This window comes from Microtus oregoni, unplaced genomic scaffold, assembly GCF_018167655.1.
Source record: "Microtus oregoni isolate MIOR12 unplaced genomic scaffold, Mior012 000023F_ref0000262, whole genome shotgun sequence".
Classification (NCBI taxonomy): Eukaryota; Metazoa; Chordata; class Mammalia; order Rodentia; family Cricetidae; genus Microtus; species Microtus oregoni.
In genome coordinates this window covers 29,154,364-29,180,825 of record NW_024543082.1, presented here as the reverse complement: position 1 = coordinate 29,180,825, position 26,462 = coordinate 29,154,364, and the positions used below count along the sequence as shown (strand labels likewise).

The following is a 26,462-nucleotide window of genomic DNA, read 5'->3' as shown; positions in this document are numbered from 1 at the left end:
CTTTCATGTTTCATATAAGGGGACAACTGTTCATTGGTTAATGATGCTCCTTTGTAATATGATTGAGAAAGAAGAATGGGGTAAATAATCAGGCATGGCTGTAAGGTTTGCTTCAAATGGTAAGTATTTTTTTTTTTTACAATTTTTAATATATAACACACATTTTTTGGGACTATATTTTAGGATACAGTTGGGAAGACCATAATATTGAAGAACATTGTCAAAGTTCTAGAAGACATGAAAGGTAATTTTCATGTATAAGCTGATGCAAATGTACCTCTGAAGAATTTGTAATGTATCCTATACATTTTAAACAAAAGCAACAGTGATGTGGGAAGGTCATTTGTCTATCTGTTGCTTTCATTGGTTAACTAATAAAGAAACTGCTTGGCCTGATAGGTCAGAACATAGGTGGGTGGAGTAGACAGAATAGAATGCTGGGAAGAAGAGAGGTGAGGTCAGACGTGATGGAGCCAGCCGCCAGGTCAGACATGCTGAATCTTTCCCAGTAAGCCACCACCTCATGATGCTACACAGATTATTAGAAATGGGTTAATCAAGATGTGAGAACTATCCAATAAGAGGCTAGAACTAATGGGCCAAGCAGTGTTTAAAAGAATATAATTTATGTGTTATTATTTCAGGGCATAAACTAGCCAGGCAGCCGGGAGCTGGGTTACAGGAACACCAGCCCACTGCTCCTTCTACACAACAGTGTAAATAATAAAGTGCTTTAATGATCATTAAATTCTCACAAAATCATAGACCTTAATTTCAGATAGATGAACTGCATTTGCAAGTCATTCTTTTAAGAAAGAAGTCAAGGAAACAATGTCTTAACCTATATTACCTTTTGACTCATAATACAATGAGAGTTATGCTGTAAAATTGTCAATCTATTTATTTTATATTATTCATATTATAAAAGATATACATATTGAAAAGGTGATAAGTATATCTCTGAAATTCTCTATTACACTAATAGTTCATAGAAAGGGTAGTTTAATCCATATACTTGGGACTGTGTTAAGTTTAGTTAGGGGTATTTAGAGTCACAAATTAAGGGGCAGCTGTTGTGGAGAGGCCTTAATCCAGATACCACAAGTCTATGAGGACAGAAAGTCAAACTGTGTGAACTCAATGTGGAAACCTTATATTTGTTATTCTTCCTTTACTAGGTATATCATATGTTACTCTGGATACAAGCCACATGAACATAGGGATGTGAAAAGATCTAACATACCTCTCTCTCAGAACAAATTGAAGATATGTAGCAGTCCCCATGTTGAGTATACTTGTTGAATTTGATGTACAAGTATACAAGTAATTGGTTTTCTAGCCTCATTGTTAATATACCAACAAGCTCACATTTCAGAAATGCACCATGGGTACTAGGACTGTATAAATATTTCTGTTGTCCTAGTTCACTTAGCAAATGTAGTATCACTCACAGTATAGGAAACTTTATGAATACAATAAGAGTTTTAAAGCTCTGAGTTTTTTCAGTTCTCTTCAATATATAAAAATTCTCATACAGAAAAAAAGATTCTATAAATGTGAACCATGTAATAAAGGCTGTTATCAGTTATCTTCAAAGATAAAAAGCAAGCCTTAATAAAAGGGAAAAACAAGATTGTAAACATGGTGATAAAACCTTAACATAAATTTCCTCTTTAAAATAGGACTAAATTGTAAAACTAATTTTTACAGATAAAAATATTCAACAATGTATTAAATGTAGTAATGCTTTCACATGTACCATTATCATTGTAGGCATGAAAAAAGTCAAAATGGAGAGAAAACTTCTGTATATACTCAATGTGTTGAAGCCTTTGCATGTGATAGTCATCTTCACAGGCATGAAAAAACACATACTAGATTGAAACCCTATGAAGGAAATGAGTGTGGTAAAGCCTTTTCACATCACTGTCATCTTCAAATGCATAAAAAAACATACACTGGAGAGAAACCCTATGAATGTAATCAGTGTGGAAAAGCCTTTCCTTATCACAGTCATCTTCAAAGTCATGAAAGAACCCATACTGGAGAGAAACCCTATGAATGTAATCAGTGTGGAAAAGCCTTTACATGTCACAGTAATCTACAATGTCATAAAAGAACCCATACTGGAGAGAAACCCTATGCATGTAATCAGTGTGGTAAAGCCTTTACATGTCACAGTAATCTACAAAGTCATAAAAGAACCCATACTGGAGAAAAACCCTATGAATGTAATCAGTGTGGAAAAGCCTTTCCTTATCACAATAATCTTCAACGTCATAAAAGAACCCATACTGGAGAGAAACCCTATGAATGTAATCAGTGTGGCAAAGCCTTTACAGGTCACAGTGTTCTACAAAGTCATAAAAGAATCCATACTGGAGAAAAACCCTATGAATGTAATCAGTGTGGTAAAGCCTTTGCATGTCACAGTAAGCTCCAAAGACATGAAAGAACACATACTGGAGAGAAACCCTATGAATGTAATCAGTGTGGTAAAGCCTTTGCATATCGCAGTAATCTACATTGTCATAAAAGAATCCATACTGGAGAAAAACCCTATGAATGTAATCAGTGTGGCAAAGCCTTTGCACAGTACAGTCATCTACAAAGTCATAAAAGAACCCATACTGGAGAAAAACCCTATGATTGTAATCAGTGTGGTAAAGCCTTTGCATGTCACAGTAATCTTCAATGGCATGAAAGAACACACACTGGAGAGAAACCCTATGAATGTAATCAGTGTGGTAAAGCCTTTACAGGTCACAGTGTTCTACAAAGTCATAAAAGAATCCATACTGGAGAAAAACCCTATGAATGTAATCAGTGTGGTAAAGCCTTTGCATATCGCAGTAATCTACATAGTCATAAAAGAATCCATACTGGAGAAAGACCCTATGAATGTAATCAGTGTGATAAAGCCTTTACACAGTACAGTCATCTACAAAGTCATAAAAGAACCCATACTGGAGAAAAACCCTATGAATGTAGTCAGTGTGGTAAAGCCTTTGCATGTCACCGTAGTCTCCAAGCACATGAAAGAACACATACTGGAGATAAACCCTATGAATGTAATCAATGTGGTAAAGCCTTTGCATATCGCAGGAGTCTCCGAATACATAAAAGAACCCATACTGGAGAAAAACATTAGGTATGCAATTAGTGTGGCAAAGTCTTTGTTTATCATAGTCATCTTCAAAGATATGAACTAACACATGCTGGAGAGAAGCCCTATGAATGTAATGAATGTGGTAAAGCCATTGTACCTCACAGTACTCTTCCAGTGTATAAAAGATCACACACTGGAGATAAACTCTATGAATGTAATCAGTTTGGTAAAGCATTTGTATGTATGAATAATCTAAATCATGAGGAAAAAATAATACTGTAGAGAAACCCTATAAATGTATTCAGTGTGATAAAGTTTTGTACTTTTATATAAGAGTAAAACTGTGTGCAACAATCTGTTAAAATCTTTGCATATTACAATAGACATTGACTACCTGAAAAAGATACTGAGTACTTCTTATTATAAAGTATTTGGTAAGATCTTTAGCCAAAACACTTATAATCAGCTACACAATGATTTGGGATTCCCCTCTGTATGCTGTGAATGTATTTTGTTACCATTTTTAAATAAAGAAGCTGCTTTGGGCCTATGGCAGGGCCGAATAGTGCAAGGCAGGAATTCCAAGCAGAGATGGAGGAGAAAAGAAAGTGGGGTCAGACTGCATGAATTGGCTGAAGAAGTCAGATATCTTGGAACCTTACTGGTAAATCACAAGTCCTGTGATAAAATACAAAATAATAGGAATGGGTTAATATAAGATGTCAGAGTTAGTTAATAAGAATCCTGAGCTAGTAGGCCAAACAGTGTTTTAATTAATATAGTTTTTGTGTGATGATTTCAGGTCTGGGCAGCCAGGAATGAACAAGAATCCTCTGCCTACAACACAAGACTATTTCTTCCGTAGAAATAAATTTGACAGTGTTAACAATCTTTTCAAGCATTATGATGTCCTTTTATACTGTTTGTACTTACAAACTCATGGTAAAATGAATTTGTGAATTTATGAAGCCCTATGTGTAGAGTAAATGGGCCAGCCAAAGAAACACATCCTGACCCTAAATCCAGAGCCAGTGAAATATATAATTTTGACTCTGAAACTGGAGCCAAAGAAATGCATCCTGACTCTAAAAACAAGACAAGGAAACACACTTTGTTCCTGAATCCAGAGCCAATGAAAGAAACACCTGACCCTGAAACAAGACTCAAAAGGTTATAGGGGGCTAGTGAAAGAACACACTTTGTCCCTGAAACAAGAGCTAAAGGAACACACTCTACTCTTGACCAAAACCAGCTAATTCCTATGCTCGAGATCTACCAATCCCTGAGCATGAAATCCAGCCAATCTCTGCATTATTCGAGATCAGGGGTTGACATCTAACCAATTCCCACCCTGAGAATCTTCTTGCTGGGAAAACTCTGCCCCTAAGAAGTCCTATATAAGTTGTGTATCTGCCCATCTTTGCCCTGGAAGAGGCAGCCCCTCTCCTGGATTCTTCCCTTCTAAATAAATTTTTTGAATGAGTTTTGGGTTAAGACCTTTCACTGGACTGATAAGAAATGTTGTAGTGGATTGGTACAGAGAAGCTTTGGTCACCTCTGCTGGCAAACTCCCTTAAAGTGGCAGGGCAGAAGTAGCAACTCTTCACTAGAGACTGCAACATTTCTTTAACATTTTCCAATTAACTCCACTGAAGCAAAGAAGTAACAATTTTGGCTGGAGCTGAGAAAAAATTAACATCTTTTTAAGGAAACTCCATAGTGGGGTGGAACAGAGAAGCATTGGACACCTCTGCTAGGGAAGTGGAGCAGAACAGCAATGGACATCCCTGCTTTGAAGCTCTCTTAACAGAATGAAGCAGGGCCCAGCTGTGATGGCTCTTTTGGAGAGGAGCAGTATTGCTACATCCTGTATGGAGAACATCTCCCACTGGAACACAGCCTCGGGTATAGCCAGACTTACTAATAGTCAGTATATGTCATGGACAAGTTTTGAGAAGTATACCACTTACCAGGGTAGGGACATGGGCATTACAAAAATAAGAGAATGAAGACACAAGTGAAAATAATAAAACAAAAGCATAGGATAGTACTGGGAGGTGTTGTAAAAGGAGGAGCAGGCTGCGTCCTCGGCTAGCTTATACCCGAAATAACAACACACAAATTGTATTCATTTAAACATTGCCTGGCCCATTATTTCTAGCCTCTTACTTGCTAACTCTCACATATTAGTTTAACCCATTTCTAATAATCTTTATCGCCACTTGACTGTGGCTTACCAGCATGAGTCTAACCAGCTTCCATCTCAGAGAGGAGAGTCATGGCAACTGCCTGACTCTTCTTTCTCCCAGCATTCTGTTCTGTCTACTCTGCCTATCTAAACTGATGTCCTATCAAAAGGCCAAGGTAGTCTCTTTATTTAACCAATGAAAGCAACACACAGAAAGAAGATCCTCCTATACTATTTCCCCTTTTTCTGTTTAAACAAAAGAGAAAGGCTTTCATTTTAACATAGTAAAGTTACATATAACAAAACAGTTATCAAACAAGAACTACAGTCACAATAAAACCCTCCTACCCCAGGGAGGGAGTTCCAGTGAATACTGTAAATCTGCCTGCATTTAATTTTCCATATACTTTTATACCCCAATACAACAGGGGGAAGCAGGCAAACGACAGCTTTAACATGATGCAAAGGACAGCCAGAACAGTTACTTGCTTCAATACTTTGAGCCATCAAGTCCTTAATTACTGAGAAAAACATTCTGTTATTCAGGCAGTGAACCCACCCTAAACCAGGTATTGTAAAGGCAGTCATTCCCTAGGTCAAACCTCTTAATTCAAAAGAAGGAGCCGAAGTGTTTGAATTCTCTCACCTTTGCTCAAGGGGGAGTGGATTTACCTGCCTGGGCCCTCTTAAAGTCCAAAATACAAAACAACCACACCTTAGGTCAGGGTGTGTAGCCACACCTGTTAACAGCTTTGAGCAACCTCAAACTCTGACCTTCAGACAAGGTGGAAATAGGCTCGCGGTTTTGGGCCTCTACAAGGATACCTTTTCTCGTGATAGTTGTAGGTATCCAGTACACTTTCCCTTCACAACTGTAGGTATGGCCTGACTTCTAACAATCAGGGTGCCTTTTTCTTTAGAGCCCCAGGTATCAGGCTACCTTCCCTTCACAGCTTCAGTTATAGTCAGACTTCTCAACAGTCAGTATTCCTTTCTCTTTATAGCTATAGGTATCCAGTATAATTTCCCTTCACAGCTGTAGGTGTGTCCTGACATGACAGTGAGGGTACCTTTCTTTTTAGGGCTATCAGTGTTCAGAATGCCTTTTCTCAGTATTCCTCATTGTCTGTTATGTTCAGCTAGTCCGGATTTATCCCATGCTTTTTCAGACCTAGGCCTCAAGAACAATTGCAGTGGGTTTTTGACCCTACTGCACGTACTGGCTTTGTGGGAGCCTAGGCAGTTTGAATGCACACCTTACGAGACCTGGATAGAGGTGGGCAGTCCTTGGGCTTCCCACAGGTCAGGGAACCCTGATTGCTCTTCGAGCAGATGAGGGAGGGGGACTTGATTGGGGGAGGGGGAGGGAAATGGGAAGCGGTTGTGGGGACGAGGCAGAAATCCTTAATAAATAAATAAATTTTAAAAAAGGGGTAAATATGGTCATGATGTAATGTATGAAAGAAGAATAAAAAACGAAAGCAGAATGCAAAAAAAAAAAAAAGAATGCCTTTTCTCCAGTTTCAGGGATAGCCTGACTTAATAACAGTCAGGGTAGCTTTCCTATCAAATCCTTAACCTACATGGAAGCAGAGAGTTTAAACTAGAAAAGCCTACTCCCAGTGACTCATTTCTTCCAGCTGGACAGCATTTCATACGTCTTCCCAAATACTTCCATCAACTTAGAAGTATTGATTTCTCAGACTTCAAGCTTACCTGATTTCTTCATGGTGAAGAAAAACTCTGTAAGCTATTAGGTGCCTTAACACCTGTATTATAGGAATGAATTCTTACAAGAGAAAAACGTTCATGAGTGTTTCAAGAGTTTGTTTTAATTGTGATTATGCGATATCAGTGTACTTTGTGTGGGTATGTGGATGTGTATGCTGGTTTCTGATAATGTTAGACCCTAGGATTTTCTAGCAGAAATTAGAGGAAGTTGTCAAAAATCAGCCCTTGGTCCTGGGAGCGAACATTTCTTAACTGCCCAGCCATTTTTCTAGTGCTCTAAATATTTGAAAGCCGATTTGTATCAATTCAAAGTCAGGAAATAGGGATAAACTCACACAAAAGAAAACTCTATTCCTGAAAATGATTTTGTAAAGACTTTAGACATTACAGTTGTCTTCAGCTTCAAGAAAAAAAAAGTAGTGTTTCATTTATTTTTCATCATAGCCTTGAAGGAAGTAAATTACTATTGTGTTTTTACTTAGTGATAGGTATTTTTCTGCTATAATGTGTAGAATAGTAACCCCATCATCTAAGTGGTCCTGATTTATTTAAGTATCAGGCAGTGTGTGATCATACTTTTCAAGTAAGAGTGTCTATGAAATGGTGGTGGGTTGTTGCTCCTGATTTTGTTTTTCATGTTTCCACAAATTCCCAAATTTCCTTGAGAGTTTCTTGTTGGTTACTCAGTTTTGCTTAGATGTTAGTAATGACTCAGGGATACATTTGAACTTATGATCCTTATGTGTCTACCTCCTGAGTACAAGTCTAAGGGTAGATGATGTACTCCCAACATTTGCTGTTTTGTCAACACAGTTTAACAATGTTAATGTTAAAATGCTTAATAGAAGAGAATACAAGAAATATTAATGATCTCATGTGTGTATTCAAAATAGTATTTTCATTTATCTGGTATAGATGTAATAAAGTAGCATAATCAACATTCAATTGTGTATCTCATACCGTAGCTTGATGTTTTATACGTATAAATATAAATATATTAGAATATATACATATATATTGATGTTCCATGCTTCCCCTGTCCCCATTAGTTAACCATTGGCATTTTATCTTAAAGAATTGCCTTCTAAGGAAATTATCCAGAGATGCCAGATAATGTAATGGCACTAAGATTTATTTCATAACAAAGATTTATGGTGTGTGTGTGTAATATGATTATGGGTTTGTAGGACCAATGCAGATATATGGAGACCAGAAGACAACATTGCAGTTTCTACTTTTGGTCCTCTTAATATGGTGATCAAGGTCAGTTTTCAATCCTTGCACACCACAGACCTTTCCCATGGAGCCATTTCACTGGTTCTTAAATAAGATTATTAGGAATTTTATAATACTAAGCTATTGTCTTCTTTTCAGATTGTAAACTTAATTTCATACAAGAATAGAGGAACACAGTATAATTTGAAGAATAAATCTTCTCTGCATAGGAAAATATTACTATGATCATATATCTTTTTAATTTGTTTATCCTGAAGACTAAACATTTGTTTTCTAGCTAAACATTTGTTTCTAAACCAACACTTTCTCAAAAACAATGATTGAATGCCATAGAATTGCCTCATTCATTAAAATTGGTTGCTGATAAGCCTGATGACCTGTGTTCTATTCTCTGGGTGATCTATATTGCTCCTACAGGTTTTTTCTTCCATTTTTAAACTTGGGCAGTGGCATATGCACACCTCTACATACATAAATAATTTTTAATTCTGAATAAGTGCAATTGAGGTCAATTTTAGTCAAATGAATCCCTGTTTCATCACTAAAACTCACATAGGGGAAGAAAATAGTAGACACCTGTAAGTTGTCTTCTCAATGCGACATACACATCATGGCACAAGTGTATACATGCAAACACAGTTCAAACATTTTTACATGGATAAAGTTAAAGCTAAGACAATAATCCAATTATTGAGCACATATTAAATGGTTGCACATTTAAATTATAGTATTTCAAGAAATATTACTGTTCATCAGAACAATGATGGTAGGTAGCTTATAGGTGTTCTTTCCAGGATTCTTCTCTGCTTCTGTTGTAATGAGTTGTAAGGGAGACCACTAGCTATGCCATGGTGAGTGCAGGGTATTCAGAGATGATCAGTCGAACTGTCATTTCTGCTGGAATTTGATGGACCATGAGCTAGGCTATGGTTCTGTTGGTTTACGTAATGACCTGGGCAGTGCTTCTTGTCCTCTGAGCCTCTCTGAGTATGGATTTCCTGGGAAGAGGGAGACTCTGCAGCTGTAGTATGCTATGATACTATGCTTGCAATATCAATGTCTAGTGTACACATAGGAGTGTGCTTTTGGTGTGCAGTGGGAAGACAGATTGGAAAACTCAATATTGCATTCCACTTTCAAATTTGTAATATAAATGTTTCAAATATTTAAAAGGTGATAGAACTATGGTGATGTTGATTGTCTTTTGGCAATACATGATTAGAATGCTACTTTCTGTTCTCACCAGTCACAATGATATGATTCAGTGATGTTTATTTCTGGTTACAAAAGGAGCACCAAGGTTTCTCAGGTATGCATGGTGTTGGGCAGGTAGATAGGGCAGAATCTATATTTTGCAATACAATCCTTGTGATAGGAAGAAGATGTTAAATTATGCTATTTTTCTAAATATTTATCTTAAGTATTGTTCACATTCCTCATTGTTGTAGCTTTGTTGTAATTTTTTTGTATTTTGGGTTTCTCTGTCTTTGAACTCACAGAGATCTGCTTGTGTCTGCCTCCCAAATGCTGGGATTAGAGATGTACACCACGACTTTCCAGTAAGAAGTCATATTATGTCAATCTGTATACTAATTTTTTATAATCTTATTGTTCACTCTGTGTGTTTCCACTATGACTGTAGCTTTGTAATCAGCTTTTCTGTTATAAATTGTTGGAAATTGTCATTGAATTGTATTCATTTCATGCTACAAGTTTACTATACACAGCATCTTAGTTTTGAGGTATCAAGTTCCCAAAAATTAATTATATGCTTCTTTATTTACTTAGGTTTTATTTTTCTTCTTGCTCTTAATCTGTGAAATACTTTTGGTTTATTGGATACAATGTCTTTGTAGGTGGGTTTTGCTAATGTGAGGTCATCTGTTGCTTGAGTTTTTGTGGGTGAAGTTAGCTTTCTTGGTTTGAGTTTTCCTTCTAGTGCTTTCTGTAAGGCTGGGTTTGTGCCTATGTGTTGTTTAAATCTGGTTTTGTCATGGAATATCTTGTTTCCTCCATTGATGGTGATTGAAAGGTTTGCTGGGTATAGATATCTTTGCTTGCATCTGTGGTATTTTATTGTCTGCAGAACATCTGTCCAGGACCTTCTGGCTTTCTTGGTTTCCATTGAGAAGTCGGGTGTAATTCTGATACGTTTACCTATATATGTTACTTGACCTTTTTCCTTTGCAGCTCTTAATATTCTTTCTTTATTCTTTATGTTTTGTGTTTTGATTGTTATATGGCGAGGGGATTTTTTTTTTATCCAGTCTATTTGGTGTTCTTTAAGCTTCTTGTACCTTCATAAGGATATCCTTCTTTAAGTTGGGAAAGTTTTCTTCTATAATTTTCTTGAATATGTTTTATGTGCCTTTTGTCCCTATTATTCTTAGGTTTGGCCTTTTGATGTTTTCCCAGATTTCCTGGATGTTTTGTTTTAAGAATTTGTTAGATTTAATGTTTTCTTTGCCTGATGAATTTATTTTATCTAGCTATCTTCAACTCCTGAGATTCTCTCTTCCATCTTTTCTATTCTGTTGGTTATACTTTCCTTTGTAGTTTCTATTCATTTACCCAGATTTTCCATATCCAAAGTTTCCTTGGTTTGTGTATTGCCTCTATTTCAGTCTTTAAGTCTTGAACCATTTTCTTCAACTTTCTTCAAAATCCAGTTTGATTGTTTTTTCTTTGTTTTCTTGAGTTTCTTTGAGGGATTTATTAATTTCTTTCAATTTTTTGTTGTTTTTTTCTCCCCTTTTAAGGGAGTGTTTCATTTCATTTTAAAGGTCTCTATCCTCTTCATGAAGTTATGTTTCAAATCATTTTCTTCTGCTTTTTCTTGGTTAGGATGGTCAAATCTGCCTGATCTGTGATCACTAGGTTTTGATGTTACCATATGGTTTATTATGTTGTTGGACAAATTCTTGCATTGGAGCCTACCCATCTCTTTCTTTCAATTGATGCTGGCAGTGTCTTTGCAGCTTGGTCCAATTTATACAGTGGCTGAGTCTTTGGGAACTGTCCTTGGTCTGCTCTGTTTCTCAGGAAGTCATTGAGGTCTCCTTTAGCATGCTCTCTTGCTCTGTTCTCCTGGGTTGCTCTCCCAGATTGTGCTTTAGAATTCTTCTCGTGGTCCTCTCAGCAGGAATCTCTCTGGCTGGCTGTCTAGATAACCTGAGTCAGGCTGGTGAGGACCCTTGCTAAGTTGCTGGTCACTCACCTCTTGGTCCTCTCAGTATTCTAGCAAGCTGTATTTCTGAGTTCCACTGAAGTTGCAGGATAGGTGAATTTGGGTACAGGATGGTGTTTCTTGCTTGTGGAGTTCCAGTGGAAGGGAGTCGGTATTGGTCTGGCCTACCTGTAGGAAACTCTCCTGTTGACTGCCTAGAGAAACTGAGGCAGTCGTGGTAGAGTTCCAGGGTTTTGCCTCACTATGGGTGGCCTAGAAACTGTGGTGTCATACTGGGTGGCTTGTCACTCACCTCTTGGTTCTCTCTATATTAGAGCAAGCTACGTTCAGAGGTTAGGGTTAGGCTTAGGGGCCCAAAAACTCCATAAAATGAGGGTGAAGTACAAAAATAATTAGGAGGGAAACTGACAATAAAATTCTTTAAAAGTTGGTTGACAATTTAACCAAAGTCAAAATAATGTCTCCAATTTCATAAATAGGCATCTATTTGAACCCATAAGCTCACATATCAGATGAACCCCATAAATTAATCATAAATTAATATAAATTAATCACCTTATATGTTCATCAATGTTTCAAATTAGTCACAACAAAAATATCATGTTTATTACTTTTATTAATAATTTGTTCTTTTTTCTTTTCTATTTTTTAATCTTAATTAATGGCCTCATTATGAATGTCTGGCTGTCTTGGAATCAGTGTATAGACTAGGATCTTGTCTAAAATCAGAGTGATTTGGTCACTTTGTCTCCAATGTACCTGAAATATAGTTGGGCACATCCCAGACAATTAAATCAATATATTTTTGTTGTTCAAGACAGGGTTTCTTTGTGTATGTTTGGCTGTCCTGCAACTAGCTTTATAGACCAGGCTGACCTTGAATTTATAGAGATCTACCTTTCTCACACTATGCAGTTTAGAATTGTTTTGAACACCTAATCCTGCTTCTGTTGCTCAGTGCTGGAAGGAAAGTCTTGCAACTGTTTCAAGTCTGGGCCTTAAGTGGTCAGTGAGAAGGAAAATAGATGAGTGTCCTCCAACTAATCTTTATTTTATTGTGAACATTCAAATAAATAGGGACTCGTGTAAGAATTGAGTTCACTGACAAATTGTAAATCATGTATAGTCCCAGCACAGAGAGGTATGGGCAAGAAGGAGCATGAAAGCTTTCCCCCTTAGACCATAGCTCACATAAGAAATACGTAGTGATTCAATCAATTTTAGATGATTGCTAAATGTTCTGACTAGAATCAAGAACTGGGATAAAAACCAAACTCATGAAACCAAATTACAGTAGTTGCACTAGTCTGACTAAAATAGAACTGGGTAAAATGGTGTTCCCCTGCCTAAAATAACTGCTATTTTACATATTTAAGATGTACAGCCTGAGATAAAATGCGTTCCTAATTCTTGGTGTGCTCTAATATAAATCACCAAACTTTGGAGCACATGACCATAAACCTGTTTCACCTTTTTAGATTAATTTTTGTGGATTTTAATTACATCATTTACTTCATCACTTTCTTGCCACTAAACTTTCCAGACATTAGAAAAATCATGAATTTTTCTTTATCAAGGGTTGCTGTTTGAATGTGACCTAGGTTTGGCTTCAGAATATCTGAGCTATGAGGGAAAGAGTTGATTACACTGGTCAGTGACTCTGTAATGGAAAACACAAGGGACACCATACTTTGGAAGGGGAACAGGAAGTGCTCTGAGAGACTGGAAGAGTTTCTACTAAAATTCCAACATTCCAGACTAGAGCCCTGTGTTCCTCTAGGGTGGAATGGCAGAGCTGGGAAGGGCTGTGCTGGCTTAGTCATTTGATTTCTTCTCATCTAGTAGGGGAACTGCTATTGTCTTGAGGCTCAGCTGGGCAATTCTAGCTATAGAGAGATTCTGGGCAAGCCTAACAATAAAGAGCACCAGTGGGAAGGAGATTGTGAGCCACGAGGGAGCCAATAGAGAGCCATGGAAGTTGTTTTTTTTTTTCTTCCCTAAATTGTATAGTTGATTTCTACCTCCATTTCTTATCCCACTTTCCTCTGAAGAGGTAACACTAACTACCATTATGGGATTGGGGCAATGACTGATCTGGTTTGTTTCAGCTGAATTTGGGGCATCAGGTGGTAGTATTAAGATACCCTTTATAAGTGTTTTCCTTTATAAGTGTTGCTGTGGTCATGGTGTCCTTCACAGCAATAGAAGCTCTAACTAAGATACCCAAAAGCAGCCACACAGGCATGTCTCCATCCAGTATGTACAATAGCTCTCCCATAGCTTCATATGTGGAGCCTACCTTCTCTCTACTCTTTCACTGCCCATATACTCTCCATTACAATACATTTTTCAGTGGACATAGGAAGTAAGCCTGATAGCACTCAAGGTCAATTCCCACTTTTAAAGTTGGCTTTCTCATGGGTGCGTACACAGAATCTACATCTTCCCAAGTCTTTTCCAGGCTAATGTACTCTAGCTCATTCCTAAGACCACAAGGTCACATGTCATTAGGGATGAATTGCATACAGTTGCCTGGAAAAGAGGCTGTGTACTCAGATGGAGGGGATACCTTCTTTCATGATAGAATATCAACAGTCAGCAACCTGATGGTAGTCATCCTTTATAAGCAGTCACGGGTGATCACAGGAAGGTACCAATTGTTTGTCTTAAGATAGTGCTGAGCAACAACAAATAAAAGAAAACTGAATAGAAACTGTATATGATAATGTAATTAATTAGTATTTCCTAGGTACAAACTCTTCAACTAAACCTTAGATAAAACACAAGACATTATTCATATGGTACATGACATCACTACTATAACCATGCTTTTGGATTTTAATGTAAGTATGTAGTTAATACCAAGAAACAGCAAATACATAACAAAATATCATGGAATTGATGTTTACAGCATCCAGTTCAACACAACTAAGAAATCCCTCTCAAAACTATGATGCTCCATCTTGCTCTAGAGAGTTACACAGGCAGACTCTCTATCCTTTCTATTGGTGAGGATCTCATTTGCAGTTTTCACTACAGACATGTATACACAAAAGGTAAATAAACATTTACATCTTAGCATCCAAATCTCTAATAGTCCTGACTAACATACTACTTGTCTCTGGGTGTATTTCAGAGGCAGCCCTCCCTCAGCTAAATTCTACTTGGTGTGGCTTACTCTCCCCTAAGCATTGGTCAATCCTTTATGTCACCAATTCTACTCTTCTATATTGCGACTTAGTAGTGGAGTACTACACAGTACGTGACATGCCATTTACAACTTCCACAAATTAACTCCAAATGGACCTTACACCTAAATGTCAAATGCTAAGTGCAGAACTTCTAGAAAATCCTTGAAACTAGGCCTCTCTGAGTTTTGCAACCTTCCTAGGCTTTGGGAGGTTTCTCTAAGGCCCTGATGTATAGAGTAACAACAGAGCTCTGTGTCTAATCTCGGGAATATGCTTGGGAGAGCTAGTAAAGATGTGGGGCAGAGTCTTTTGGAAAGGGTTGTTTCAGATCCTCAGAACATAGGACTTTACACAGAAGGGCAGAAACTGTGGTTATCAGTTCCAATACCACTGTGGACTTTGTTTATAATGTTCTTGATTTACCCAATGTTCCTCTTCTGCAACATTGTCTGGTTAGCCTCTCTCTGAATTTGTATACTTCCTTCTTAATCTGAACCCATTGATTTACATTAGCAAGAGACTTGCTGTTGAATTTGACGTAAATCTCCAGTCAATCTGGGATATGTCTGTCTTTAGATTAGCAGCCAGTGCTGAGAATGCTGTGTCCCTTCTGCTTACCCGGTTCTGACATTCAGACCTCATTAGCCAATCAGAGCCTCCAGCAGACCCATCAGTCAAATGGGAGGGTTCTTCCGGGAGCAAGGCTTCTGGTTTAGAGCTTCCTGAGGAAATTGCAGTCTTTCTCAAGCACTGCGCCTTGGGCTCCCTGGTGGGGAGTTTGTCAGCTAGGCAGCTGCACCATGGTGAGTGAGTGGTTGTTCTCCACAGATGGGAGGAGAGGTGGGCCAAGGTGAGTAAGGGGCCAATGTCCCCAGGTGGGGAGGAGTGGCCAGCCTTGGTGCACGGGGCGCTCTCCCCACGTGCAGAGTAGTGGCTGGGCTTGGCGGGTCAGGGGCCATTGTCCCCAAATCAGGTGGAGTGGCCTGCTGAGGAGTGCGGCTGGTCTGTTGCATCCTCCCCTCATTGGGTGGGAGCTAGTGGACAGACACAGAGTTTAGTGTGTTCCTGCCTCATCCTAAGTAGTCCTAAGTGTTCCCTGCTGGCAGTCTCTGAATAACTTCACTGCCTGGGCTGTGTCTGCACAGAGCAGAGTGTTGGAGGTGCAAATGGTGGCACCTGTAGTGCTTATATTGTCGCATGTGGAGGGATATCTCCAAATTTTCCAAACTCAGAGACTAATGGTCTGTCCAGTATCTTCAGAAGTTCTGCACTTTTTTTTTTTTTTTTTTTTTTTTTTTTTTTTTTTTTTTTTTTTTTTTTTTGGTTTTTCGAGTCAGGGTTTCTCTGTGGTTTTGGAGCCTGTCCTGGAACTAGCTCTTGTAGACCAGGCTGGTCTCGAACTCACAGAGATCCGCCTGCCTCTGCCTCCCGAGTGCTGGGATTAAAGGCGTGCGCCACCACCGCCCGGCAAGTTCTGCACTTTTAACATTTAGGTGTAAGATCCGTCTGTAGTTAATTTTGTGGAGCTCGTAAATGGTTTCTCCTGTGTAGAGTAGTACTCCACTGCTAAACTGTGAGGTAGGAAAGCATAATTGATAATAGAATTAATGGTACATGAACCAGTTCTTAGGAGACATTAAGTCACACAAAGTAGAATTTAAGTAAGGGAGGACTGCATCCCAAATTCCCCAAATATAAGTAATATGCTAACCATGCCTGTTAGAGATTAGTATCATGAGATGCAAATGTTTGTTCAGCAGGATTAATCAGCCATTAAGGTACATTCCTATAACAAATGAGACAACCATGATTTACAACCAGCCAGAAGACCCATTTCCCCATCAGAGGCCTCTAACCTGCTGCTTGGGGACCATTAAAGGGTCACAACCTTGTGTGCCATGAAAGTATAATGATTCTATTACAGCTGTATTTTTCAGTTTTTAGAAAAGCAGTTTACAGTCAATGTCCCCTATACTGATTGAGGTGGATTTGAATCCTGTCTGTAGCCCCACAGAGCATTGCTGGCCTCTTGGCTAACCACCATAAAGTTTTTGGATTACAAGTATGCTGCACCACAGAGTTCTAAAATTACCAGTTTGAGTCATATCTTGAGGTGTACATTTCAATAACAATAAAAGGATTTGTGTGGAACGTGGCTGCTCCCTTTAGACCAGAAGAGTAGGAACAATATACTGTGTAGACTGGAAGGGGGAAAAAGATTGGACAATAACTAGATCACAGAATGAAGTTTAGGGAGTGAGCTTCAGGGGTATCATTACAAAGAAGGACCTGATGGGGCACAGTGTGTGACTTTCCCATTATACATTAATTCCTTGCATGTGAACGAAGACAGACACTGGTGGGTGTACAGTTAGGGAGGATAACTTGAACTACTACATATTTAGTTTCCAATTAGTGAACTCTCCCATGCAGATATGTTCAATCCTGCTTGACACAGTTAAGTCAGCTCAGATGTTTGAGACACAGGCCATTGACTGTAACTCAATGTTTCAGCATACAGCACTCAGCAGCTAACATTTTACATGGAACAAAGACATACATTCTCTTCTTAATGGCATTCTCCATACCAGGGAAGTGCCTACTCTGTTTCAAAGTCAGTATAACTAAGTGTTCAATTACTTTTATCATTTTAAGAAGTCCATTATTGATTATCATATTTTAGATTTCAATTTCTTCAAAGGCATTACTGATATAATCTCTTTGTTTCTATTTTCCAATGTTTCCCAGGTTTTGAATTTCATTCCATTTTTAAGTGCTGTTTATTTATTCTTTTTTTTATTTATATCAGTTTAGAGCAGTTATTCTCAACCTGGTGGGTCATGACTCATTTTGGGGGATCAAATGAACCTATCACAGGACTGGCCTAAGACCATCCTACACATAGGTTAATTTCTCACATAGGCAAGGTTCAAGAATTCAGAACTGCATGTAGTGAAAATGGGAATTTTATAACTCAGGGGTAGTAGTTTTCCAAATGGGGGACTTGGCAGACAAATAGGTGAGGTTACAAAACCTAACAAGTTACTCATAACAACTTCTGTGAAACAGAGATGTGTTTGCAAGGTGTTCAAAACAAGGTAGTCATAACAACAGATGGTCATAGAAATAGGTGGTAATAAAAAATTTGGTCATAATAACCCTTTGAAACAAAAGTATGGTTGCCATTTCTTGAAACAGACAGGATACAATCATTTGTACTTCAGGTTATAGCTGGGGCATAGGACAATAATTGAAAAACTGATTTAATCATAACAGGAATAAATCTAATTTTTCTTTACTATAAGATGACTTTTAATCCAAAAATGGAGGCAGGCTGGTGTATCAGACTATGCTTATCAAAATAATGGGCTCATACATGAACTGAACTATATGTAAAGGTCTCCTGGATAAAACACTTACTTCCTATTCTTAGAATAGGCATCGCTTTTGGCATATGGGGGTAGGGGAGAAGCGCATCCTTATCAGTTATGCTGATGCCCATAATGTATTATCTTCACAAATAAAGTGGGTGATAGATCTGAGGAATTTAAAAGGGCATGTAATTTAGGTTTGCAAAGTGTTAAAACATTCGAAGACAATATAATACAGGGGAAAAGCATAAAATAGTTTTTTTTCTGGGTCACTCAAAGATAACTTTAGCAGTCCTTGTTGGTGTCACTTTCAGTGATGGAATTGTTAAAAAATAGCTCACAAAAGAGGTGAATGACAGTGATAAATCTGTAATTTCTGAGAGAAAATAGACAGAGAATATTAAGGGAACATGAGAAGCATAGGAGCTTTCCACCTTGGTGTCTGTTTTAACTGACTTACATCTAAAATCTGAAGATTGTGACACTAATGTTGGAATTCAGGGTGAACTTTGCCTGTATGTGTATAATATTCTTCTTCCAATGAGTCCTTAAGAAAGATGGTAAAGAGCCAGGCAGTGGTGGTGTACGCTTTTAATCCCAGCACTCAGGAGTCAGAGGCAGGCAGATCTCTGTGAGTTTGAGGCCAGCCTGGGCTACAACAGCTAGTTCTAGGACAGGTTCCAAAGGTACAGAGTAACCTTGTCTTGAAAAACCAAAAGAAAAAAAAAAAGAAGAAAGACAGAAAGAAAAAAAAAGAAAGAAAGATGGTAAATCAGTATGACTACAAGCAGTGCATCTGTTGCCTTTGAGTCAAACTTATTCCTAGCTGTAAGCCTGTCTTTTCTGAGCACCTCAAAACTATGATAAAGAACTTAGAGTCACAGGACTCCCAACTTTCTTTTAGTTTGTTTTTTGTAAGTATTAGTGACTAAGCAAGACAGGGCAGGGACATTCATGGCATAAAATCTGATAATAATGTTACCTCACTCAGAAAGATTTTTTTCTAGTTCCATCCATTTGCCTGCAAATTTTGTGGTCATTTTTTTTTTTTTTTTTTTTTTTTTTTACAGCTGAGTAACACTCTATTGTGTAATTGTACCACATTTTCCTAATGCATTCTTTGTTTGAGGGGCATCTAGATTGTTTCCATGTTCTAGCTATTATGAATAATGATGCTACAAACATAGTCAAGCAAGCGTTCCTGTGGTATGACTGAGCATCCTTTGGGCATATGCATAAGGAGTAGTATTTCTGGGTCTTGAAATAGATTGATTCCCATTTTTCTCAGAAACAACCGTATTTGATGGGGAAAGTCTTCTGTTTTGTGTTAATTTCATTTGTTAAATAAAGAGACTGCCTTGGCCCTTTAATAGGACAGAAAATTAAGAAGGTGGAGTAGACAGAACAGAATGCTGGGAGAAAGAAGCCAAGTCAGGCAGTCGCCATGATTCCCCACCCGACACAGACGCAGGTTGAGATCTTTCCTGGTAAGCCACACCTCGTGGTGCTACACATAATTGAGTTTCAAAGTGACTATACCAGCTTGCTTTCCCACCAGCAGTGGGGGAGTGTTCCTGTTACACCATACCCTCTCCAACATAAGCTGTCATCAGTGTTTTCCATCTTAGCCTTTCTGACAAATATTAGATGGTATCTCAGAGTCATTTTGATTTGCATTTCCCTAATGGCAAAGTGTGGTGAGTCCACATGTATTATATAGTAAATGTACAGTTGATAGACAACTAGACAATTTCACGAAAAATATAATATTGTGAAGAACACATTTTGCAGAGCTGCAGGAATACCTTTCTTTTAGATAAGTCACTGTGAGTTCTGTAGAAACCTTGTGAAATCATGATAATTCTCCTTTTATAGTATCCCAACAGTGTATAAACCTGACTTTTCCTGTAGTCCAATCAAGATACTTCCATCCACACTATGAAGCCATGGTGTTAAAGAATTCACTCACTCAAACTACTGTTCTAGCCCAAATCTACATAAAACTCATCCCCCACAACTTTATTTACAGAACTGAAATAGCAGACTCAGAAAGGTATAATCTACTGTTTTTCTGCTCTAAATTAACTACTAATATTCTGTATTTTCCTTCACCTTAGTTTCAGTTAACAAAAGATCATAGTCCAGGAAATTAACTGTTTATGTACACAAAAGGCCAGAATCAGTGAAACTAGCTTTAGAGAGAAAAATTTTCACTTGGGGACCCTGCTGGAGTCAAAAGCAAAGCCTCAACCAACATGATGCTAATGCAAATTAAGCACCTTGCCTCCCTCCTCAGCCCTAGCTATAACTACCAAGGCTGTGTTCCCAGGCACTAGGGAACTTCACAGTCAAGCTCCCTCTGAGTTGTAAGGCACCTCCTAATCAGGTCCACTGTTTTTGTTTGTTTTTGTTTTTGTTTTTGTTTTTTTGGGATTCTGTGAAATGAATGTTTGGTACTACTGTTATTGTCTGTGGAATTGCTAACTTGTCTGTATTCCCTATATAAAATAAAAGTTTTGAGGAAAACAGCCCTTCTTTTCCCTCTCCCTTCTCCTTTTCTTCTTCTTTCCCCAAGGAATAAAGAAAAAAACATATGCTAAAAAATAAAACAAATGAAATATCATTTTTCTCAATTTTTAAAGTTTAAAAATTACATCCCAATTTAGTAACTCTAAATATAATTGCATGCCATCTCATCTAGCAACACCACTCATGCATATGGAAATCATTCATTTATTCAAGGGGATAAAAATCAGTATGTTGAAATTTGGGCACTTTCTTGATTGTTGTAGGATTATTCTTATGAATGGCAATAAAATAACAAATATGGATAGTATATGACTTTCATGTTTAACTTTTAGTTTCCTCCATGAATACCTCTAATTATAAGTATATGCCATCAGCTTTTCCATAGTATGTGAAGATTAATAGAAAAAAATTAATGTATCTCTCTCATATTTCTTAACTGAGAGGAAGAGGACACATTCCCTAGACTCCTGCATATAGCATCATTAGTGTTAAATACTCCTGGGAGTGCAAATGAAAAACTCACACTCTCAAAATCCTGTGTGAAAATGGATTTTGTAACACACATGATGAATCTGGACCAAGGTACGTGACTTTCCAATATTCTAGTGAGAATCTAATGGAAGTCACTGAAATGCATATCTGCTATAAATTCTCTGAATTCTTATTTCAATTTACAGCCAGGTGAGTTAAGCTCCTACCTTTATCAACATGTGAAATAGAGTAAAATGCATATGAAAGTTTCCTTCTCAGTTTGTAATATTCTAATAAAGGTCTTTCATTTATAATGAATTAAAATTACATATAGTTTTGAGTTAGATGATGCTATGATGGATGTAAGAAAAAGATGATAAATGTTCATATAGATACTTAGATACATAAAAAGCAAGATGATAGTTATGACTAAACTAAAATGATTGATTCATCACTTCACGTATTTTGTGGGAACTATTTAAAATGTGCTTTAACAATTTTGAAATGCAGTATGTTACTTTTATTATCTATATGTAACATTTGTATGATAAATCTCAAGTCAGGTCTATGCTTGTCTCCTGACCAATAGCTGTCTGCTACATCTTAGTGTTTTAGAAACCACCATTGTGCTGTGAATCTGTCTTAGATTTTAGTACAAATGAGATTTTGCTTATTATGTTTTGTGTCCAGTTCATTTAACCTATGATATTGTCTCTCAACTTTGTCCATGCTGTTGTACATGCCAGAAATTCCTTCTATTTTATGGCTGAATATCATTTCTTAGCCTGTTTATGCTATACTTTCTTTATACAATCATCTATTGGTGATGCAAAACTTGGATGTCAATTTTAGTGGATCCAGAGTCAGTTAAAATCCAAGCTAGGAATCTGCATTCCTGCTCACGTTTTTTTTCCCTCATTTCCTGTCTCCAGTGGCTGTCTTAGCTTCTCTCAGTGATGAACTATAATATATAAGTCAAGCAAACTCTTTTCTCCCAGATTTCTTTTATTCATTTTTTTTTTTTTTACTCCAATGGCAAACTACAACACTGTTGATGGAACTTATGGTTGGTTCCTTATCTTGGGTGTTGTTATTAAGGATACAATAATCATAGTAATGTTATGAATTAAGAAATACTGATTTCTTTTCCTACGCATATGTTAAATCATAGGCATTTCTGTTTTTCATTTTTTAGAAAATTCCAAAATGTTCTCCATAATGTCTAAATTTATTTGCATTATAAAAATGTGCTACAAGTGTTGACATGTCTTTAAATTCTAAACAAGATTTGGTTATATCTGTCATTATTGATAGAAGCCTTTGTGGATTTGGTATGAAATACCAAATTATCCAAGTGTCATTTTTATCATGTCTGATGTATATGTATGTTACAATATGCATTAACATGGCTCTTGTAAATGTTTATCACTTGACAAATTAAGTATTTATCCTATTCATCCTCTGAAAGAACTCTGTCTGTCTTTCCCACACTGTATCTGTGGGGTAAGGCTCTTTAACCAGCTTACTTGAGTAAGGTAGATAATTATGCTTAAATTATTGGAGGACACAATGCATAAATCATTCAAAAATTGTGTCCAGTGGAGCTTTCTCTATTATCCCCAATTTGTTCAGTTACTTATTAGATTATCTGTGATTATGAGAAATCTGATTCATATACTCTAAAATTAGATGCAATCCAACATTGTGGTATTTTGTTCTTCATAATCTTTAATCTCACATAATATTTTACCAAACAGGTAATATATGTATTTAATTAATCATGTTTCATGCCCGCAGCATATTAGTTATACTAATGTCATGACCAGTGTCTGACATATACTAGGAACTTTTGAAGAATAAGATATTTAGGAGCTTTATTGAAGGAGTACTTTGCAATATAAATTGATAAAATAAAATTAAAAAATATATGATATCTCTCATTGGAACGGGGCACTGTTAAGTAAGTTTAGACAGATGATATTAGAATATTAAATGTATTAAAGTAATAAATATTTTATAATTTACTTAAAATTCTTTATGAAAGGTGATGATTTTAGCATGAATGTAGTATGATAGAAATGTATTTTTTCTCAATGGTAGCTAAATATAAAATTCTGTAGAACATGATTAATTTATGTTTATAGAGAATTAGTCTATCCTATGAAATTTCTATGTCTGCATATATCACACCCTCTGTACTTGTTATTCTTTTCAAAAGTATCATGTTCAGCAAAGATTGACTTCAAATTTGCATCCATTTTCCAAGGCATTATAAGTGCTAGAATTACAAGTAGGTATCACTTTATTTAGCCTATAGAGAATCCATATGCCTGTAGTCCAAATGAATAAATATTTTAATAAATATGTATGTTGTGCAAATATGCAGATTTGTCTATAATATTTATCTTACTTAATTCAACCCCAAAATGTTTTCGTTGTCTAAGGCAATTCATAAAGAGTGATATTGGAATACATCCAACAAATTGATACTTCAGTTAATGTCCACGTGGTAATTGTGTATGAAGTATTTAAAGTATACTCAATTTCAGAACTATCTTTACAGATCACTCATGTAATTATATTTCCAGAGATTCATTTCATCTTCAAAATGCCAAAATGCTTCATATTTGCAACTGAATTTCTGTGATGGCTCAGTGACATACTGATGTGACCAAAAATATCCTAATATAAGTCTTCATAGATTTATTTTAATTCAGTGATAATTTTATGAGATTCAAGTTCTTTCTGACCCTCGCAGCCATAGAAAGGCTGCACATATTTTCATTTCCAGTGAGTGGTTATGCCTAGGGTAAACACCTTTTCTGTGTAACTGTGCAGGTATTGTACCTTCTTTACACATTAAAAACATGACATTTGACCTCACATCACTAACAAATGTAACTTTGACTTTCTTACATATTTGTAAGCAACATTGCTTAAAAGATAGTTATTAAAGCATTGTTATATGAAGTTTCCCAGCTGGAATCGGAGCATATAACTCAATGAAACGAACTGCACATTTCATGTATTTAATTTCAACAGGACAAAGTATCTCTTTTAAAATTAGTTTATATGTGTATATCTGATAAATACTACTTTGGTAAATTTTTGATTTTGACTTGATATATATTATATAAAATTAAAACAATTACAAAGTAAATAAACATATGTATATGTAAGCACATGTATATACATATATATGTGTGTATCAGTGTATGAAATATTCTATAATAAACATAGTTTGAATTCTATCAAAGTTTCAGTAATTAACTGGAATACCAATGTCTCTTTAAACATGGAAATTAAGAAAAGTTCTGATTTATTTCAGATATTTTCTTTTCTTTCCTGCATTTTCAATTCACATTAGTGTTTCTGATAAAAATTCCTTGTAATTCTAACAGCTTCAAGATTTTGAGACCTATTTAAATGGAATATATTGAATTGGAGAATGTAATTAAGTCATTCTTACTGTGGGATAAATAGACAGGGTTGTTATTCAAATATAAAGTTTTATGATCATTGTTTCTCTTTTGTTAGGCTCACATATTTAAATGATCATTACCTGAATGTTCAAAATATATAGCATATAAGTTTCTTTTTTATAAAACTATGGGGTTCAAATAAAATAAAAGCATATTAAATTGAAGATGCAAAATATTTTGAATGTTTTCAACATACTAATCATAAACAGATCTCGTATAAACTAATAAGGGGTATTTAATCTGAAAGTTAACTACTCAAATTTTACCTCCAAAATTAATGCTTCTATCCAAAAATCTATGGCTCCTTCATTATTTGAATGTGCGGTTTATTTAATAATGACTGAACTGATATTTTCAGATACATGAAAAGAGAATAATAAGTCATTGGATGGACCCTATATAACTTCCAAATTTAGCATGCATTTTATACTTTTCATTTCTCTTTTTCAGATTATTTCTGACCTGTGATTTCCTCTCATGGACTGACACAATGAAGCAGAACAGCAGTGTAACCGAGTTTATACTGTTAGCCTTGACACAGGATCCCCTGAAGCAGAAAATGGTGTTTGTAATCTTCTTAATTTTCTACATGGGTACTGTGGTGGGGAATACACTCATTATTGTAACAATCAAGTTCAGCCGGACTCTTGGGAGTCCCATGTACTTTTTCCTGTTTTATTTGTCCTTCGCTGACTCATGCTTTTCAACATCCACAGCCCCAAGACTCATTGTGGATGCCATCTCTAAAAAGAGCATCATTTCCTACAATGAATGTATCACACAAGTCTTTGCTCTCCATCTATTTGGCTGCATGGAGATCTTTGTCCTTATTCTCATGGCTGTTGACCGTTATGTGGCCATCTGCAAACCCTTGCGTTACCCAGTCATCATGAGCCATCAGGTCTGTGTCATCCTGATTGCTCTCGCCTGGATAGGGTCTTTTATACATTCCACTGCTCAAATTGTTCTGGCCTTGAGACTGCCCTTCTGTGGGCCCAATTTGATTGACCATTACTGCTGTGACTTGCAGCCCTTGTTGAAACTTGCCTGCATGGACACATACATGATAAACCTGCTCTTAGTGTCAAACAGTGGTGCAATCTGCTCAAGCAGTTTTGTTCTTTTGATGATCTCATATTTTCTCATCTTACACTCTCTGCGAAACCATAGTGCAGAAGGGAGGAAAAGGGCTCTCTCTACTTGCACTTCTCATATCATAGTAGTTATCCTATTCTTTGGTCCCTGCATATTCATATATGCACGACCACCCACGACTTTTCCTATGGACAAGATGGTAGCAGTATTTTATACAATTGGAACACCCTTTCTCAACCCACTCATCTATACGCTAAGGAATGCAGAAGTAAAAAATGCTATGAAAAAGTTATGGCATGTTAAAATGATGACTGAATGAATCCAGATATCAAATATTACCATTTCTGAATATTGTAGCTATATGTTATAGCATATTGCTTTCTGTGTTCTTACTGCTCCTGATTAAATAAAGAAAAAGAAAAAAATCAGAAAAAATATATTACTCTTTTATGTACTAAATACAAATTAAAAAATGAAGATGGCAATAATTAGCCAGAGAATGAACATAGAGTTTTAAATTAACTAAAAGCAATCAGACAGTTATTCCACTACTGCCACTAGTCAGGAAAGGGACAATTTTAAAAGATTAGTTCGTGGTATATGGAAAATACATAACAAAAGAAAAATTTGGTGGCACTGATAATCAATTACCAGGAATATAGAAAAAGTATTAAAATTCAAATAGTCATTTCCTTCCATGTTCTATGTAACTACACAGGACAGAATAATACTAGTTAGGTATATATCCAATAAAATTTATATTTAAAAATTACATATTCTAAAATAATGTTCCTAATCAATGGCTATAATAAATTCCTAGGCTATTGTGTGCCATTACTAGACAGAGTGTAGGTTATCTCATAAAACTTGTG

General features: G+C 36.5%; 1 protein-coding gene and 1 pseudogene across 1 annotated transcript; both read left to right on the top strand.

Moving 5' to 3' along the window:
* The window catches only part of LOC121461958, a 31,838-nt pseudogene extending 28,687 nt beyond the window's left edge, over nt 1–3,151 (top strand).
* On the top strand, nt 192–25,909 carry LOC121461959 (olfactory receptor 4C11). Its single transcript, XM_041673344.1, has 2 exons — nt 192–244; nt 24,946–25,909. The coding sequence occupies exon 2, from the start codon at nt 24,986–24,988 to the stop codon at nt 25,907–25,909; it is 924 nt and encodes a 307-aa protein (XP_041529278.1). The 5' UTR covers nt 192–244; nt 24,946–24,985.
* Nucleotides 25,910–26,462: the final 553 nt, after the last annotated feature.